The sequence below is a fragment of the Melozone crissalis genome, unplaced genomic scaffold (assembly GCF_028551555.1).
Source record: "Melozone crissalis strain CALT ecotype California unplaced genomic scaffold, PUWL_Pcris_2 ptg000018l_1, whole genome shotgun sequence".
NCBI classification, from domain to species: Eukaryota; Metazoa; Chordata; class Aves; order Passeriformes; family Passerellidae; genus Melozone; species Melozone crissalis.
Genome location: NW_026535796.1, coordinates 22,698,793 through 22,718,080, shown reverse-complemented (window position 1 = coordinate 22,718,080; position 19,288 = coordinate 22,698,793). Strand labels below are relative to the sequence as shown.

Below are 19,288 nucleotides of genomic sequence, written 5' to 3'. Positions count from 1 at the left end.
TTTTTTGAAATTAACTAGAAATGTTGAAGTTAAAGAAATCTATGAAAATTTAACCTATTAACCCTGCAAACTTCCACTTTAAGTAATTCACAGGAGAACAAAATATCATTTCATATATCTGCAAAACATTTCTGAGCATCAGTCCTTGCTCCCAGATGACCCTGACTTCACACCATTGAACAAAACTAATCCATGGACATGTAATTTCATGTCCTGATGTCTTGAAAATTGTTTTGCTTTTGTTTGTCAAAACAACTGGCTCATTAATGAGAGTCTGAGATGCCACTGACCTTCTCTAATGGTGCCTAGAAGCACTGACCACATTGCTGCAGCATTGTTAGGGACTTGTTCTAACCTGACCTTTTCTCCTAGTCCTGTACATGACATGCATTCTTGGCATCCCCTGACAAAGTGTTTATCAAAGTAAATTGCACTGTCCAAGGCAGCAGAGTAGATGGCATTGTAGTACAGTCTGTGCTAATAATCACTCATGGGAATAGATTTTAGAATCATATTTATTCATATTAAATCTTTCACTGCTCCAAGCTACCTGTACCTTCTCCTTTGGCAATACTAGGCACTACATGAAAACACCAAAGATCCAGAAGGAGAAGCAAAGTACTTGCAAGAGCAGTCATTACAGGATGAGGGGAAAAACCCTACGAAACCCCAGGAAAATTAAAGGAAGTCAAAATCTACAGCTGTAGGTATGGTGAATGTTGTAACAGTGCAAACCTGAAAACCCTCGTTACTATACAGACAGTGTGATATACTCATTTTAGGTGTGCAATAAAAATCATCAAATGAACCTCAGACCATATTTTCTTTCTGCTAGAATGTCACTTCAGATATTCAGAACATAATTTTTTCCTTGTAACATACTGACAGAACTGGAACTGCATCTATACGTTCATTTTGCAGCTTGGAGAGTTTGAAAAATCCTTGCCTAGAATCAGGTGGACATACAACCAAAAAGGCAAGTCATGGGAAGTGCTGTGAGCACATGAAATAATATGGGGGTTTTTACCACGGGTTTTACATTTGTTACTACTTTGCAATTTTGAAATCCAAACTTGTTTCCTTAATGATACAGAGTCCTCATTTAAACCTGCTGGAAAAAAAATAACTTCCAGCAGACTTCAAATATTCCAAGTGTATCAGAGAGGTGACCTGACATTTTTGGTGTCCCATAAGGAAGGTCTGGTGCTAGGTGCACCAGCAGCAAGCCAATGAGCCCTGCTCTCTCAGGATCTTAAGAAGCATCACTGCAGCAATATGACATTGACAGACACATCCCTTTTGCTCAGGTAGAGTAGGCTGTGGAATACAAAGCAGCAGAAACTGAAGCTCCTCTTATAATAGAGCCACAAATGCTGAAGACTTGAAAATTAATCTTTATGTGATTAGGAAAGAGTTCCCGAATCAAAACAGCAAACAGAGATGTCAATATAGGTGACAAAGATGTTTAAGTTACCACAGAGGTGGCACTGCCCTCTACTGCAACAGCAAATTTCAGATACACCTGTAAGGCTGCTGGAGTTCATCCCAACATCTACACAGATGTTATCATTGTCAGAAATGCTTTGGGACTACTCACTTGATTGCAGTCAAGCCATTGAGATGAATGAGATATTCCACACCAGGGTACATCACGATCTCCTGCATGCTTACTGTTTGTGCCACACAGAGATACTGTATCTGCAAAGTTTACAAACTTATAGAAAAATTCACAAATCAAGGTCTCCCGCAAGTTTAAGTCCTAGCCCTACAGCTTCGTTGTTGCTCACAAAGAAACACTTTTTTTCAGCTGCTGAGGAAGTACAACTAAAAACTGTGATTTAACACATCTTACTCTGAAAGCTGTTGCCAGTATGAGGTTTAAAGATCAACCACAAAAATTCCTTCTCCGCTGAAATATTCTAGCAGACCAAATGAACAAATAAAAAACTATCAGAATAATTTACACTAAAAAGTAAGAAACATTTCACAGATATATTTTGGGGAGTGAGGGGTGTAATGAGACACCCATTTTCTTTGAATTAGGATGTTTCATTCTTTGACCTTGGAGCCTTACCAATTTTTGCACAGGGATTTTTCATTCAAATATGCAGTATAAAAAGGCAAGATATGAAAGCCATTTGATTTTTTTCCTGCCAAAAAAGCAAACATGGTACTGATTAAAAGTTCAGCAGTACTGAAGAACAGTCCTGCATCAGTCTAGAGAGAAGAAAATTATGTACAGAATGTAATAATCTAACAGAAACCTTTGGTTTCAGTATTATTAACAAATTCAGCAGAACTGAAAGGATTGCAAAGGCATGCTCCTTCTGATTCTTTGCCTAGATTCACCGTCATTTTTGCTGTAATTGATCTTTTAGCACAATTCTGTTCAGCTTCAGAGGCACCTTCAGAGCTCCATAGACAGCTGGGTAACTGACAATTGCATGAATTTTCCTTTTTCTTACTCCATGGGAAGCCTTTGGGCAGCAAGTCAGAAACAATTCTGAAGTATCCACAAGGGAGAATAATTTTAAGGCAGGGAGACATGAAACCCTAGAAAGAAACAGAATAGAATATTTCTCTATATAATATTGTGTCTGGAGGAAAGAGCTGTGTCGCAACAGGAACAGAATGAAATGAGGCAGTACAAAGTCAAAGAAAACAGTCTTAAAAATTCCTGCTATGACCTATGGAAAATCTTGCAAAAACAACAGACCTGGCCTGGGGTGCTGAAGTCCTGGCTCCAGCACTGAAGCAGAACTGAGACAAACTATGCCATTGCTGCCAGTTGGATGTTCAAGCTCATTTAAACAACCCTCATTATGTATCAGAGTGCTCTTTGCTAAAAACCAGCAGCATTTTCCTAACACAGGATCATCTGTTTTGGGGGTACTTTCCCAAGTGATGAAACACAGTCACCACTCTCAACGTACAGAACTTTGCACTCTTCTAAAATAAACTCAGTCAATTCCTTCAAGCATTCCTGAAAGGTGGAATGTCAGCTTTACCTTTTCTGTTGCTTTCCTCTAGACTTTAATTTAATCTTCATCACCTCCACATGGCACCATGGCAGAATGGCACCACAGAGCTAAGAAGTTACTCCAGCTGAGGACTGAGTACACAGGAAGAATCCTGTTTCATGTTTTACTCTACTTTTGACAAGTTCGTCCATCTTGTAATGACATTTCTGTTTTTTCACAATAATACAGCCCACATTATTTCTACAGGACCTACCCTACTTCCAAAGATAATCTTTTACTTTGGCAAGCATGTGATAACTACACTTTATAGTTATCTTTTTAATCCTTTTGAGAACTAAAAAGAAAAGAAACATATCTTTGCCCTACTTCTTTGAAATGCATTCCTCACAGGGAAGATAATGTAGAAAGTTTTATCAAAATCAGAATCTTGTGTATCAGTTGAATCTCCTCACCTACCACACCAGTTAATCTGATATACTTATTATTAAAAAGCAGGGGTGATTTTTTTTCTCCACTAGGTCACCACCTCTAAGTATCTATTATTTAATCACATACTATTTTCCCCAGGCCTTCCACAGAGTCAAAATTGTGTGGGAGAATACTAAACTGCCTGATCTTCCCTGATTCTGGAAGAAAAGCAGCAAGCTTCAAATAATTACACAAACAAAAGCAGCGTGAGCTAAAACTAATCTAACCTTTAACATCTAAGCAAGGTGTTGTTAAACTGAAGAACATTGTCAGAGCACTCATACATGAAAAATCCAAAACCAAAATAAATTTGGTCTAAGTATGAAAGCAGCACAGCACTGGACAGCCTCTCAGGTACACCTGCATGCAAGCAGGATACCTGACGAGCTGTAACACTAGGCATGATCACTTCAAGAAAGGTGCTGCAGGCAGAGTTTGTGTGCAACAGCAGGGAGTGGAGCTGCTGATGCAAATGATTTCATGTAGTTATGGTATTATCACGCTGTTTTGTTGGTCTGTTTGGTTTAACTGTTTCCATTTCTTACAAATGCCTTCATCAATATTTTGAAAAAAGATACTTCATTATTAACTTTAATGAATGTCCTTACTATAGAACATCAGTAATATCCCTTTAAAATAATGACCTTAAACTTTTAACACTGTTACGTGTCCATGTCCTTCCTTGGTCCACTCCATTTTTTTCAAGGCATGTTGTTGAATATTTGAAGAAGATGGCACTGATTTCTCTCGTAGCTTTATAAAAGTGTTGGAATCATCCTTTGCCTTATTCTTTATCCACCTTGAAATTTGTTTACTTTTTGCAAACCAACTGTATAGATGGATAAGGAGATCTGAATTGCACAAACAGAAACCACACTGGCCTTGGTGCTGCTTTTGTGTTCCTTCCTGAGTTTTTATCCAAAAATGCCTCTGCGTTTTTTCATCTTCCCCCTTATGAACACACGTACTTAGGACAGAGAAGCGCAACCTAATGTGCACTATCTACAGAGGTAGTGTGTGTAAGACAGTCTTATAATTTTGTTTTAATCCTCTGACATTACTGATCTCTCCTAAGCTCAACTATAAAAAGTTATGTCTCACTCACCAGTTTGAGCACAGCTGCTACCTATAACCTCAACTCACTTCACTCAAAATCTTTCCACTTATTTAGATATACAAATTATCACACCAACAGTACCACTGCAGTTTAAAATCCAAGAAAAAGCTAAAGAAAATAGGACAAGAAACAAGTGGCGTTTCACAGGGAAAAAAAAAAAAAAACCAAAACAAACCACCTGCAAAATGCATTTTCCTTAGCTTAGCTCCGGGTCAGGAATATCTTCAGGAGTATGTTTTATAACCGTGTCCCTGAGCTCCCGCCGCCCCTCTCCGCCCCGCACAGCCGCTGCCGACGAGGGGACGGCAGAGCGCCCACGCGCGGCCCCGCGGCGCTCAGCTGCGCCCGGAGCTCCGCCCGCCGCGCCCGGCCCCGCCAGCGGCCTGCCCGCGCTGTGCCGCCCCCGCCGCGCCGCTCACCAGCAGGGGCACCCCGAAGGTCATCGTGCGGCCCCTCCACAGCCGCCGCAGCTTCTCCATGCCCCGCTCCCGCCCCACGGGCCCGGCGCCGCCCTCCCGCCTCCGGCCCGGCCCCGGCGCTTCCGGCGGGACGCGGCTCCGCCGCCACAGCGGCCCTTCCGCCACAGCGGCCCCGCGCCCGGCGCGCCGGTTCCGCTGCGGCCCGGGCCCGGCGCGGCAGCGCCCGCGGCATCGCTGCGCATCGGCCGCGGCTCAGGCCAGCCCCCTTCCCTCCACACATCGCCCCGGCCTCACATCCCCACGCACCCCCTCACGCCTTCCTTCACAGCTCGTTGATGAACACAGTTGAGCAGGCCTAGTCACTAGCTTCATCTTTTCATTCTGTAGCCTGCTTTACTAAGCGAAGAAGATTGACGACCATGATCATCTGTTTTTCTGCATTGTTATCCCATGTCCCAACCAAAATGAACCAAAAAAACCTTTTAAAAACAGACGTGTCTACAACGGTGCTAGTGAACAGCCTTACTCTGGTATTTAGAGCCAATATCCTTGATACGTGCTAGGAATTAAATGTGCTGTGCCATCCACCCCAGCAGGTGTCAGCTACAGCCGCACGCACGGTGTTGGAGCACTGACCTGTTACAGACAAGAGCACCCATTCCCCAGGCATAGGCTGCAATGTTTTTACAAGTTATTGTAGCTAGAGGTTCTGCTCTGTTCTGGTAGCATCTGGTGGCAATCTCCTGGAGACAGGAGACTGTCAGGTCCTCCTTTACATACTTCTGAATCACCACACAGCCTTTTCATACACAGCAATGACATTCCAAGTCATTGCTGATGGGATGCAGGGCACGGACAAAGTGGAACAAGGCACCTGCTGCCTCAACTCAAAGAGTAATTTAAAAACACTTGAAAATGGAACATTGATGATCCCTTCCTTTGGTTTTCTCCATTAATCAAGGAAGTGGTGGAGGTACTTAATAAAGTTTTCTGACCACGTTAATTAGATAGCACATATATACAAACTAAAATAAGAATAAAATCAAACACATATAGTAAGATAAGCTAATATTATTGCAGTCCAATATCCACTAACTTGTTCTGAGAGCCCTACCAGCCTGGAGAAAAAGAAACAGAACTGAAGAATAAAAAACAACATAGCAGGAAATTACTATATCCTGGGTACCTCAGTAACACAAAGGCAACATGGGTCTGAATTCGAGACGTGAGATGCAAACTCTCAGCTGGGAGCAGTGAGAGCAAGAGAACAGGTCTGTCAGTGTCCATCCCCATGCTGTGCTGAGCCTGGGATGAGCTCATCACAGAGCACAGGCTCAGTGCTGGAAAACCAGCACACACAGGGCCTCTGAAAGCACACGTGTCCCTTCTAAAGGGTTTGAGAAAAATAAGCCTCAAATCACAGACTTATGAAGAGGAAGGCAACTGACTGGAAAGAAATCAGAAAGAAAAATGACATGAAATTAAAGAAATTGCTACTATAGACAAAGACATGCTGAGAAAATAGATTATTACTTGCTTGCCTCCTTTTATGCCTTCCCTAGCAACAGTTTGTTTTGTACCTTTAATATTCCAGTGTTAGGCTAACCTCACCTCCAGTTGTAGTGTCCCACCTGAATACTATTAGGTCACTGCTGGAGACGCAACCCACAGCTGCTGATGCCCATGTGCAGGATTGGTGCCATCTCATCCCAGCTTTTAAAAGGACACAAAAGTCCTCGCTGTAGGAAGAAGGGTTAAGAGTTTGTTCCACTGCTATGGGGTGCTCTTGTTAAGATTCATACATTGTTCTTCTGTTTTCATTGATAACTGCTGTTGGAATTTAAAATTTTCCACATGGTGTTATGCAGAGAAAGCAGCAAGAGAAAGTAAATGTGTAACTAAATACAAATATGATATAATTATGTAATAACAACAATTTTGTAATAATTGGAAGGATAATAAAAACGCCTAAGACAAACATTCTGTGCCAGAGATGAACAGTAAATTAGGATTTTAAAATGTCTTAATGTTTCATAATCTAAAATGCTGCTAAATTACAGAGGGAAAGCCATCATCAATATACAATTTATTTCCACAGTGTCACTTTGTTCTTTTCATTATTGGTTGATCAGTCACCTTGAACAAAAAGGGGTAAGGAGAAACAGTTTTGAAGACTGGAATATATTCTGGGTTTGATTTACAGCAGAGGTTTGATGCCTCCTTGATGTGACCCATACTGTCATAAACAGATAGACAAACTTAAAAGTGGGTAAACAAACATCTGGGGTTTTTATGGCATTCACAGCTTGCCCCAAATGTTGTTCCCAATATTTCAAGCACATATTTATGTTCTCAAGTAGGCTAAATGTGGTTTTCTTGTCCAGGTTTTCATCTAGTTAAGCATTTTTTACTTTGTAAAGTACTGCAAGAGGGTTTTCTGTGTGAAATATGCCTGTGGAGCCCATCTCCTAGATGTATACGTGATGCTTCATCTGCAGGTGCAGAGCAGAAACACAAGGGTGATAGCTGGATGGCTTTTTTCACAGCAAAGGGAACGAGGTGTTTCTGACTGCAGTTGCCCTGGCCTAGATAAATGGTCTGGGAAAGCTTCTTCTCACTTTCCCCCTGAGAAGGACCTTTAAAATTCATTGTACATAGTGTGCTGCTGGCTGTTGGCAGAATCCCTGGGAACTTCAGACAAATGAAGCTTGCAATGCTGCAATGGTTTAGGCTGCAATGACCACGACTGCAGGGGAATACAGAGTGAAACAGTACATTGTGCAATATGGTTTCTGGGCAGTGGCACAGAGATCATGATGGAAATCCTATTAAACATCCCTGGACAAGCCATACTATTCAAGATTGGTATTGGACTGGTTACCTGGAGCTGCAGAATTGCTCACAATGCAGCATTGGCTGTGGGTAGCCAAGGTTAATAAGGAACATGACTTTAGTTCAGTAGACATCTTGCAGCAGTTTGTACAGAGGATGAAAATGAGACACATGTTGTAAAGGTTTTGTTGCCTAAACACGCATCACTTCAAGAGGCAATGGAGTGAGGCCATCCTGTGAGTTACATTTCCATCCAATAGATCTCTCCAGAGCCTCCTGCTTCACTAAGGGCATGCACATATAACAAACCATTAAATGTTGTCTGTGCAGACATGATGTGCATCATAGCTGAGACCTTCAGCCCTGAAAGGACACACTCCTGTATACCTGAGCTAAAGAAATAACTGGTTGGATTTAGCATGCATTTGTCACTAAAAAAAGGAAACAACCAACATCTTAAGGGCTTGTAGTTCCCTCTGGGTCTGGGATGGAAGTCCTGACTTTGCAGTAGCTGTTGAGAATCCATTTCTAAAATGGCAACTCCCTCTCAACAGACTGCCTGTTCCTTTTTCATCCTCCTTTGTGTGGCCAAGAGAAATTGCAAGGGAGGGAGGGGACCTGGGTTTCCCCTTTCATTCTTTCCTACACCTTCTGACTAGAATGCCTAGTGAGGTAATTGAGTGGAAAAGTTAGTGTACTTGTCCTTTCCTCATTCTGTGCTTTCTCATCAGCTGTCAGAATTAGCATAAATACATCCAAGGACCAGGTTCTTGTGGAGCCAGCTTGGAGAGGCCAGTGAGCCAGCTCTGCCCATTTTTCATTCCACTGAAGTAGTGCACACAGCGGAAGGCACTGTGGTGGCCCATGCATTGGAAGGGTCATTTGTGCTTTCTAGATGTGGCCCTAAGTTTCCCCCTCCACCTACAAAAAGGGAAGTGAAAGGAACAGGTTGATATTCTTTGGGTTCACCATTTGTTTTTTACCTTCTTGGGTTGGCTTGTAAATAGGCCAGGGAAGAATGGCTCTGAAGCCACGTTTTATGGGAGGAAAATCTGAAGGAAATACTGACCTTCCAAACAGATTCATTCTCCTCTTCCTTGAGCTCAGGAAGGCCATTTCCCCAAATACAGCCAGCAAATGTCAGCTAGGAGAGAGGTTTCCTAGGGAATCTGGGGGAAAAAAGGAAACTGGGAACACTGCCTAGGATTAGGAAAACTGAGAGAGGTCTATGCCAAAAAGCACCAATATGGTCAAGTAACCTCTGCATCTACTTAGTAGCTGCCTCTAATCACCACAGCCCTGTGCTTTTTTTGACCCCAAAGAAAAGCCACAGTAACACATTCATTTTCTAGGTTCTTATTATTTTCAAGAGCAGGACAATCATTTAAGCTCTTAAATTTGAGTACTGAAAACAGGTGGTTGTAGAACAGGAGCACCTTTCATTTGTCCTTCACATGAGTTAGAAACCTGATAATTACAAAAGGGATGGATCTGAGTGGAGTTTGTTGCTGGTCTGAGAGATGAGAAGGTTGAGTTCTGGCTCTGGTTCCTTCACTGGGTGTGGGCAGGTGATTTGTCATTGGGGAAGGGAAAATCCAGCCAAAATAGAGAAGAGACTGCTGGTCTTAAATGGGTAGAGGGAGAGATAAAAAGATAAAACAGTTCCAGAGAAGGAACATCACAGTATGTGCACTCTGCCCATACACATGCTCTCATGCCTGAGAGAGTCAGCAGTTCTCTGTAGATCAAGGATCATGGAGGCCCCTGGAGGAGAATACAGTTTAGTCATCACAATCCTCAGTTCTGTGTTGGGGTTCACAGTCATTTTACCAAGCAGCTGTAGTGGCAGTCCTTGGAAAAGGGACTGAAGTGGAAGGGGTCTTCCCTCCCCTGTGTTGTCTGTTGAAGAGAGAAACCAATGTGTGTGAAAGGGTGTGAGAAATAAATAAAGCAAGAGAGCAGGGATGTTATTTGGGGACAAACTGGGCGGTTTAGACCCGTGTATGTCTACAGGTTCGTGATGTGCCTGAGGCTGAGGGGGCTGCAGAGGTGGAGGGGGACTCCTCATCTGTTGTGTCCCCTTGTTCCTCCTTGTGGAGACCAAGGCTGATGTGGCTCTGCAGGGCTGCTGGGGTCAGCCATTCCTTGGGGAGGCAGCTCTGGAGGAAGGGGATGCAGGAGCTGAAGTAGGCCAGGCGGTTCACCCAGCGGGGGATCTCTTTCCCACATAATATCTGTGGAGTAAACCAAAAGGGAGCATGGTTAATAGCACCAAAGCAAGTGTAGAGGCAATGTCATCCCCATCCACACCACCACCTCAACAGGGTGAATTCCCTGTTGCTCAGAACAGAAAGAAGCATCTCCTGCAGTCAGAAACAGCAGTAACTGCCAGCTTCCATGCTGACATGCACAGGGATCCCTGCCAGCTGTAGGTCTTGTTAGCATCATAACAGAAACCAGGAAAAACAGTTCGTGGCTTTGGTGACTCTGTTCTCCAGGCAGTCCATGGGTAAAAGAACAGGCCTGCTGGGGCTTCTCAACCAAGATAATGACATTCCTTTAGCAAATAGCTCAAAAAGTCTGGGAAAAATATTAAGCTGTTGCTGGCAAGACCTTGAGGAGCCCAGAAGCTGAGTATGACTAGGTAGATGGAGATGCCTGAGAAGCTGTTCTTGTTCCTCTCTTTTCTTCCTTGGGCTGACACAGTGGTTCAGTCCAATTACAGTTTCTGGGGGTCCTTTTCTTATTCTACCTTACCACCCTCTAATTTCTCCTCATATGGTATGCGGAGAATGAGGTATTTCCCCCCCTAATATGGGGGGGAAGTAATTTAAAAAACCCAGCCTAGGTTGTAAGTATCTCTGTTCCATCCTAGATGCTCCTGGCACTGACTTGGATTACACTCTGCCAGCACAGATACTGTTTTACAAGGTCATATCAAATTCAGCACAATGAAACAAATTGCTTCACATTGCAGACCCTTTCTTTTGTAGCATTTAGCCATGCAGACACACAGGTGCCAGATTTTAATAGCTGTATCTGGCTTAGACCACATAAAATATGTTTCCCTTTACATTTTACTATATCCCTTAGCAGGCACAGAAGAGACACAGGGAACTGATCTGCAGGCATGCCTCAAGAGCCTGTCTTTAGTAAATTTACTGCCTGTCTGTAAGGCCCTACACTGGAATGCTAGAGCCTAAAGTCCGTAGCAGGTTCGGGAGTCATAATACCCGAATTCTCCTTCCCTCCCTGTGTTGCTTCCCATGGAGCAAGAGAGACAGAGAGGAAACTCCACCCCACAGACCTTGTCCCACAATTTATATGAATTAATGCTTCCAGGGTTGTCCATACTGTACCTTTTGCCAGTACTAAATTCCTCTGCTCTTCCTCCCACTCACTTTCTGACTAAAACCACACTTAATTTAATACCAAGGACTGCAAAAACTCCAAGGGTGTTTGTTTGGAGTCCACTAAGAAGATGATTTGGTGATAAATCTCTTATTGGCAAGTTAACGTAGGGCTTAGAGGTTTCAAGAAGTTTTCAGGGAGAATGGAACATTTTCTAGAGGGTGGGCTGTACTGTGTTGCAGCTGGTCCTTCCTGCAAATGGCCAGGGCAGAACACTCCAAGCTCCATTCCAACAGTCACCTTGAGCATAAGGGAATTAGCTTGCTCCAACAGTGTGACATTTCCAATGAGGTGTGGAGAAGGCAGCAAACCTGTGACTGTGCTAATTTGACTACAGAACTCACTTTATTTTTACACGCATTGTTTAAAAATCAATGTGTGAAATTGGAGACATTATCATTAGGTATCAGAGAATGAGCAGAGCCATTTAGCTGCTAAAATTACTTGCAAGCATAGACTGTTCTTTACCTAATGCACTCCAAGGACTTCTATTTCAGTTCTCACCAATGCTGCATTCCACTTAACCTTAGACACACCTATATGAATCTGTATTTTTGAAGTGTTTAAACTGGGGACACTTATTCAATTAACAATTTTTTATCTCCATCTAGATTCCCTGATTTCCATTGCTAGAGCTATTGCCTGAACCCATAGGTGGATACCCTCTCCACATATGCTTGAGACTCATTAATAGAAAATTTGCTGACCCATTTGATTTTCTTACCAGACATATCAGACAATTTTCACAAGAATACTGTTGAAGTTTAAGACTCTATTTGATGTGTTCTACTCAAACATTTTTACCTACACTACACTAATTTGACCTGAGCCAATCACAAGTTGCACTACAATTTCCCTCAGAATTTGTAGCATTCCTCTTTCTTCCTCTTCAGGAATTTAGGCAACATATTGCCATAGAAAGTGACTCATTTTAGGCTCCTTGTGATATATGCATGCATGTGAGTTTAGTTCTCAAGCAGTTTAAAGTTTTAATTAAGACTTCCTCCTAGATATTAATAGAACAACTAAACCAAAGTATGATTCTTTGGAAAATTAGCTGAAACAACAGAACAGCATAAGGTAATATGGCCTGAAATGGAAATACTGCTTTTAAGAGTTGGGTTTATTTTCTAAGTACATCCCCTAGCAACTGAAATAGCACTTCCCAATGTAGAAGCAATGATGAGGTGGCTGCCTTATTTTTATAGGAGCTTCTTCACCCAGAATGAATCAATAAGGCAAGGAAGAGCCAGAACAAGAATGAAGATGTGTGGGCGTTGGGCCACCAAGCAACAAAGGGCAGTTTGTAGACCTCAGGGATAATGATGCAGTCAAAATGGTTTCCCCTTACCTCAGTGTTGCTTCCATGTCATCTCTTGTCTATGTAGCCTCATGGCAGAACACAATGTTCAATAGGAACAAAAGGGCAATGGCAGGGAATGCTACCAACACTACAATCTGCTTCTCTGTTTTTCACTCCTTGACATAAAGCACATTGTGCTGGAGCATCCAGCAGTGCTTAGCTAATGGAGAAATATCAAATGAATCCCTGGCTGCCATGGGATTAAACCAATTGAGTTCAAATAAAACAGCACAAGCAAGATGAAGTGGGTGTTTTCCAACTGCATATGAAGTCACAGAAAAATTACCTACTGCAGCTCTTCTGAGAAATTCTGCACTGAAAACCACTCACTGGAACAATAAATTCACTGAATGCTGTTACCACCCATTGTTTCCATCAGCAGAACCCTTTTTCAGATGTTTTTAGAGTTGAAAATTTCACATGGGGTTTTTTATGTCAAAGAAGTGGGGTTTTCTCTGTTGAAGGGGATGGACTTCTCTGTGGTATGTAATGTACTAACTCTGATAGGAGATGTAAATAAATAAAAAACTGTTACAGGTCAAAAGTTGCAGCAAGCACAACTTCTGATTGCAGACCAGTTCTTGCTTCAGGCACTTGGGTGAAGGCTGCATGTACTTGCAGCTTCCACTGAGCAGCACCAGCTGCCAGAAAGCCAAGTCTCCCATAGGTGCAGCTGCTTCTGGGGACTCGGTGTGAAAACTGAGAGTGACCCAGCTGGCCCCTGCAGAGTCAAGTGGAAACAGCCATCCAGCCATCCTTGGCTGAAGCCAAATGGGCAGGAGAAATAGGACCTGACAGTCTGGGTGTTTTTTCTAGGCAACTGTCAAATCCACACCAGGATTTCAACTCATCAGGAAACAACTAATTTGGGATATGGAAATATCCTCCAAATATCTTAAGCTGTATCATCTTGCACTAAACAGTCAAATGTACAAACTGGTTAAAATGTACAAACTGCCCTGCACCGTCTCCCCTCCCCTAAGTGTCCTAGGAGCTACCTGTCCCTGCTGGGCAAGGCTTTAACATTTCCCTGTAAATCTTTGCAGTGGGCAGGGTAGCAGCCTAGCAGCTGCCCCATTTGGGCTGAAATGCCATCCAGCAATGGAAGATTTCCCGAGTCTCCTGCCTTTTAGAAGACAATGTTATCAATGTGCTGTATTTTGAGAGGGCTTTGGTTCTATGGGCATATGCTAGACATTATCTGAGATAGTCTAACAGGATGAGCCCCTTTCAAAATATAGAGAAAAGCTGATCGATTGTAGATCCTAAGAGAAAACTCTCAAATGTAATAGGTTCTGTGCTGTTCTGGATGATGCAACTGGGGCAATTCAAACCATGCATGGAAGTATAACTCAAGGCACTGAGGATATTTTTTGTAAGTGAGCCCTCTCAGGGGCTCCAATCCATGTAGTGCTCCAATCCATGAGAATCAAGATGAACAGAGGCAAGGTAACATTCCTCAAACAATACAAACTAACTACTTCAATTCTCATCTTCAAACTGAGGCTTGGAGAGTTCAGTGCTGAACATCTGTTGAAGCACCCGCCACCTCTTCCACTTAGCAGCCTTGCTGAAGATGAGGTGGAATCCACGTGGGGCATGGATCCATTTGAGCTACTCTACAGAATTCCCCTTGGTGTCTCTTGAAGAATGCAGAGGGGTTTTATTGGCACCTGAGGAGTCTAACACACACCTCAGAGCAATTTAAGATCAAAGGCTTTAGAACTACAAGGGAATCATTATAGCATTTGCATAAAATGGTTCCTACAAGGACTACACAATACAGCATAGGTTATACTGATCAGAATTTCAGAATAAGGCCATTAGATGCAAACCAGCATATGTGCTCAGGCAAGGCCTGCAGGCTGTGCTAGAGCACCCAAAACACATTTGTGGAAAGAGAAAATGGCAATTCAATCCATGTACTTCTTTGACACTTCTAGAATAAACCCGTAACCCAACACACAGGGACATCTTTTTTGCCACCTCACAAAAACTAACCTGGCAGCATAACTGCCCAGTTCTGGCAGAGCTGAGGGAGTTTGAGTGCATCAACAAGGAATATACCTATTAGCTCTGCACCTCAGTCAGCTGCTGCACATAGTGTGTACACTGAAAATAAAATCTGTGAGAGAGAACGGACATAACCACCTTCACAACACACCTGAAGGTAGAGTCTCACCTTGGTGGACTTGGCATGCTAGATCAATAGCTTGAAAAAGATTTATAGTATACTTACTGTGTAAAAATTACAGTTTCTACTCTAGGGAATTCAAGCAGCCTTTGGGAATCACCAGAATAGATAAAGTGCCACTGGGCTGTAAAGCTGCCTGCAGCACACGTTCAGCAGAGCCAGGAATGGCCTGTGACTTACAAAGGAAAGGCTATAGCTGAGAAACTGTAGATGAGGATAAATGAGCTCAGTAATGAAGCTATGTTCTGGGAGGTAGCAGCCTGAGTCAAAGTCAGGAAGGTAGCAGCCAAGTCAAAGGAATTTTAAATTATTTTAAGCAACTGCCTGAAATGCCCCCATTCTCCTATGCAATCCGTTTTTGTTCTGCAACTCCTACAGGTCTTCTCTAGGACTGTGGGTGTTGTAAAGTAGAGGTAGCATCTGCACCATCTATCTGAGACTAGCCAGGAGTGAAGAAAAAAGGAAAGCATTGAAAGGAGGAAGTAATACCTATGGTCTTGTGAAATATGAGTCTCCTTGAGCCAGGTCTCATAAGCTCTTGGAGATACATTTCACACCCAAGATAGCTCAGCTATCCTAGAAGGCATAAAATCAGCAGGATTGCTTCTGTGGTAGTGTTGGAAACAAAAAGGTTTTAATAAAAGGCAAAATAACAAAACTCTTTACAGAGGAAAACCAAGCCAGGTGCAAGAGTCTTTGCCCCTGGTAAAACACTCAGAAAAGCGATTAGTTTCTTTGTTCTCTTCTTTTTCTAGTAAATTGTTCAGGTGGAACTTTTTGGCTCCTGTCCAATTAGTTATCCTTGAGTTTGAGGTGAAGTTCCCCAGCTCCTATGAGATGTCTGTTCACCTAATTGAGGAGAGAAACTTCTGGGCTTACTTCCTTTCTAAGGGGACAAAGGATAGTTTTGTCACCCTGTCAACAGGAGGCACATTCCTGTAGCCTTACTCCCCTTGTGAGGCTAGTTAGAAGCATGTCAGTCACCTCTGTGGACATGTGGTAGAAGGACAGAGTTGCCTTTCTGCAGCAGTGTGCATGCACAGATGATGGGGTAGGTAGCTCTGGGTCAAATGAGACAGCTGGCTCATAGCACCTCAGCACTCACAGCACTGTTTCAGCTTCACTGGCCAGGCCACCAGTGGAGAGACAGTGGCTGCAGTTGTGACATCTTGTTGAACCACATTGAGAGCTGGATTCTGAGTGGCATCACTGATTAGTCATGTACCAACACTGGAGCATGGCAGTGCCCTCTTGAGCGTGAAGGTCTTTGTAACGAGCACTTGTAAGTACAGCCAACAGCTGCAGGGTGATAGGGGAGGTAGCAAGTTGCCTCATAACAGATGACCATTTGGGGAAAACTGGGTATAATTGAGTCTGGGCTTGTTAATGGCATTTGAAATAAATAATCTCCCACCAAATGAATGAACAACTGCAATTTGGCATGAAGAGGAATTGCCTTCTCCTAGCAGATGCTGTTTCAAGAGCACTGGCTGAGAACAGCTGTTGCTTAACAAGGTCATCCTTTCAAGTGTTGTGGACATGCTGAGCATGACCAGGCCAGCCCATATGCATAGAGGGACAGACATTAAGAGTGTCTATTTTTCCTGCATAGCTAACCAGAAAACTCTTGTGTTTCGGTCTCAAGCCTTGTTTCCTAACATCACTGAGAAGCAGATTGCTGCAGATGGAGATACAATGAGGAGGGAGAATACAAGAACTCGGAGAAATTGAGAAAGTTCTTCTGCATGGCTGTTGGCAGGACTCCTAAGCAAAGGGTTCCAGTCTCAAAAGCCTTTCAACATATTCAAACAGTTCATTACACTCCTCACACTTTTCATTTATCATCGGGCTGTGGTCAAAAGGACAGGAGTATTTTTTGCCATTTTCATTTGTGGAAAGGAGGCACTATTCTCAGGCATTTGCACACACACAGACTCAAAGGCTCCATGAGGGTGTGACTAGGAATGAACTCCCCAGGCCATGTGAACTAACTTAGCCCCAAGGTATTATGCTCATTTATAATATAAGAAAGCAGGGGTTTCAATTTGGTAAGACAGATGCAAAAAGCAGATAAAATAAAATAGGTGATAAACCCGCCACATTTACACCAGCCCCAGAGAGATATTTTTCTTTTGTTAAATTTCCTCTTAAAATACCTTCACTTTTATGGATCACATTATAGGGAAAACCTAAAATAGCTGCAGAGGTATATATCGCAACGAAATCAGACCTTTTTCAAAAAATTGAAATTATGTGCTAAAATCTTGCCATTTAGGTATGTTGATTTCAGTTTCAAATTACCTGCCAATTCATGTTATTCTCCTGCACAAATAGATAAATGGGGAAAGAAGATGGACTGAGAGCTGAAAAGTGCATATAAAAAGTTGTCCCAGTAGTAATTTTTGTTGGGCTATACAGGATAGCAAGGCTAAAGGGCTTAACAGTGGGGGAAAATATTTTTATAGAAACCTTCATTCTAAGGAATTCCCAAAGATTTCATAAATTTCAACTTATACACAACCTACACCTAGAAATGTTTTACTGCTGCAGAGACACCACATCAGGAATGCAATACAGCAGTTTATTAACTGTATGCAGTCAAAACTGTGGATGCATACAGGCAAAAGCAATGTGAAAAATCACATCCATCTGAAACCATGAGTATAAATTTACGGGTGCAGGGCATCTTTATAAATAAGCTTCTTTTAAACATATGTGGCAGCTAAGAACCAGAAAACAAACACAGCCTGTTCTCCATGGAGCTAACAACATTCAAAGGCTGCTGCAATGAAGCAAGCCTTTCCATCAGCTTCACTGAGGACTGGCTCAGGCACCAGGAAATAAAGCTTTCCTAATGTTCTTTCATGTCCTGTGGCTGTTTGTTTGTTTCTTCATTTTCTTCTGTCTTTTATGTCTGTTTGGAGCATTGTCTCCCCTGCCATTAACAGAATTGCACATAGATTTTCACTCAACAAAACACCTACCTCCTCTGCAACAGAGGCAACTGAAAAGCAGTTGTTGACTAAGGAAGACATCAGCATTATTTGTCTACTTAGGATTTGCTAAAGATTGGTTTATAAAAGCTTTTGCTGCTTTTGACTGTGACTCAAATGCCACCTGAACCTCCTTTTCTCTGGTGTTTAATCCTTTCTCTGTGATAGCTTTCAGGCTAAGGAGAGCTTCCTAGAGTTGAATAACTTTATGATAAGAAGTCACATGTGCCTGGGGATGGACCTGAAAAGCTTTAGTCTTGAATTATTCACAGATGATTGAAAAACTGCTCTCACTTGATCCTTGATTCAGCAAACCTGCCTTATTTCAGAGAATTTGCTGAAAGTCAAGCTTCTCTGAAGAAAGCAGGATTCTGATGTAGGTTTGTTATGTGCTGCCAGTTTTGCTGTGGCGAAAAAGGATGGGAGAATATTCAAAGAGAACATAATAAGTACTGACTACCATCTCCTGTCACTTCAGCACAACTCCACACTCTCCACAAGTAAAATACAATCCCTCTGTTCTACCAGAACTCCAGCCACATTGCCAAAGGACAGCTGGGACAGCCACACCATCAGGGAAGTACACACCAGGCACAGAGACTGCTGCACTGCAGTTACAAGAGATGCATATTTCCTGCTATCACACTGACATGCAATGACAATGCCTCCCTCTGCTATTGCCAATAGAACAGATCTCTACCAATAATACAAAGGAAGGGGTGAAGAAGCCCTAGCACCCATCCTAGGCCCAGTGATCTGCCTGCCAGCAAACTTGATTGCACCAGGACATCTCCTGCCTGTCAAGGAGGTTGAGGTGTGTGGCTTTACCAAGCATTTCCATCTGGCATGCAGGTTTAATAATATCCCTGTGGTGCTGACATTAATTATGGGTATGCTAGATGCCTGCTGCACTCCTCAGTAACCACCAGAATCCACTGTGCAACCTCTATCTGTTAATCTTCAGGGTATTTCCTGTTGGAGACTATCCTTTTAGGCTGATTTGAGACAGTCCTGGTGACTTCAGGAGACTGGAACCTATTTACTTCCCAGGCTGAGCATTGTAGTGCTGTAGCTCTAGCTGCAAACTATTTGATTGGGACAGGGTTCAAAATCCCTGCCTTCTAGGATCCAGCCTCATCTAGGATCCTAAAGAATTTTCCAAGGCTGATTTCAGCAACCTCAAATACTTAGAAGACTCTCTTTGTCTCCTTTGTTAACAAAGAATAGGCCCAGCTCACTTTGTTAACCCCTACATGTATTTTCTAAGGCCACTTCAGCCCAAGGACAAGATCACCAATTCTCAAAAATAATCTCTTTGTAGAAACTTCTGAAAATTCTACAACTTCAAAATGAGCTTCTAAAACAACAAAGACAAAATTTGCAATTTAGACCTCTCACTTCCTCTGCTGACATGTGTTATCTCCCTGTTTATGTAAATAATTAAGGTAAGAGCGTTCCCACAGGAGAGGCTGAGGGATTCCCTACTTCAGAACATCTTGTGGCTGATATT

The 19,288-nt window shown here is 42.7% G+C and overlaps 2 protein-coding genes across 2 annotated transcripts in view; both read right to left on the bottom strand.

The window, feature by feature from the left end:
- The window catches only part of LOC128936223 (cytochrome c oxidase assembly protein COX16 homolog, mitochondrial), a 44,251-nt gene extending 39,168 nt beyond the window's left edge, over positions 1 to 5,083 (bottom strand). The window contains exon 1 of the mRNA XM_054274979.1: positions 4,986 to 5,083. Coding sequence (XP_054130954.1) covers positions 4,986 to 5,045 — 60 coding nt within the window. The 5' untranslated portion in view covers positions 5,046 to 5,083. The remainder of the gene's footprint in view (positions 1 to 4,985) is intronic.
- A 4,074-nt stretch (positions 5,084 to 9,157) lies between these two features.
- The window catches only part of LOC128936221 (deubiquitinase DESI2-like), a 49,317-nt gene continuing 39,186 nt past the window's right edge, over positions 9,158 to 19,288 (bottom strand). The window contains exon 5 of the mRNA XM_054274977.1: positions 9,158 to 10,051. Within this exon, the coding sequence (XP_054130952.1) occupies positions 9,809 to 10,051 (243 nt within the window). The 3' untranslated portion in view covers positions 9,158 to 9,808. The remainder of the gene's footprint in view (positions 10,052 to 19,288) is intronic.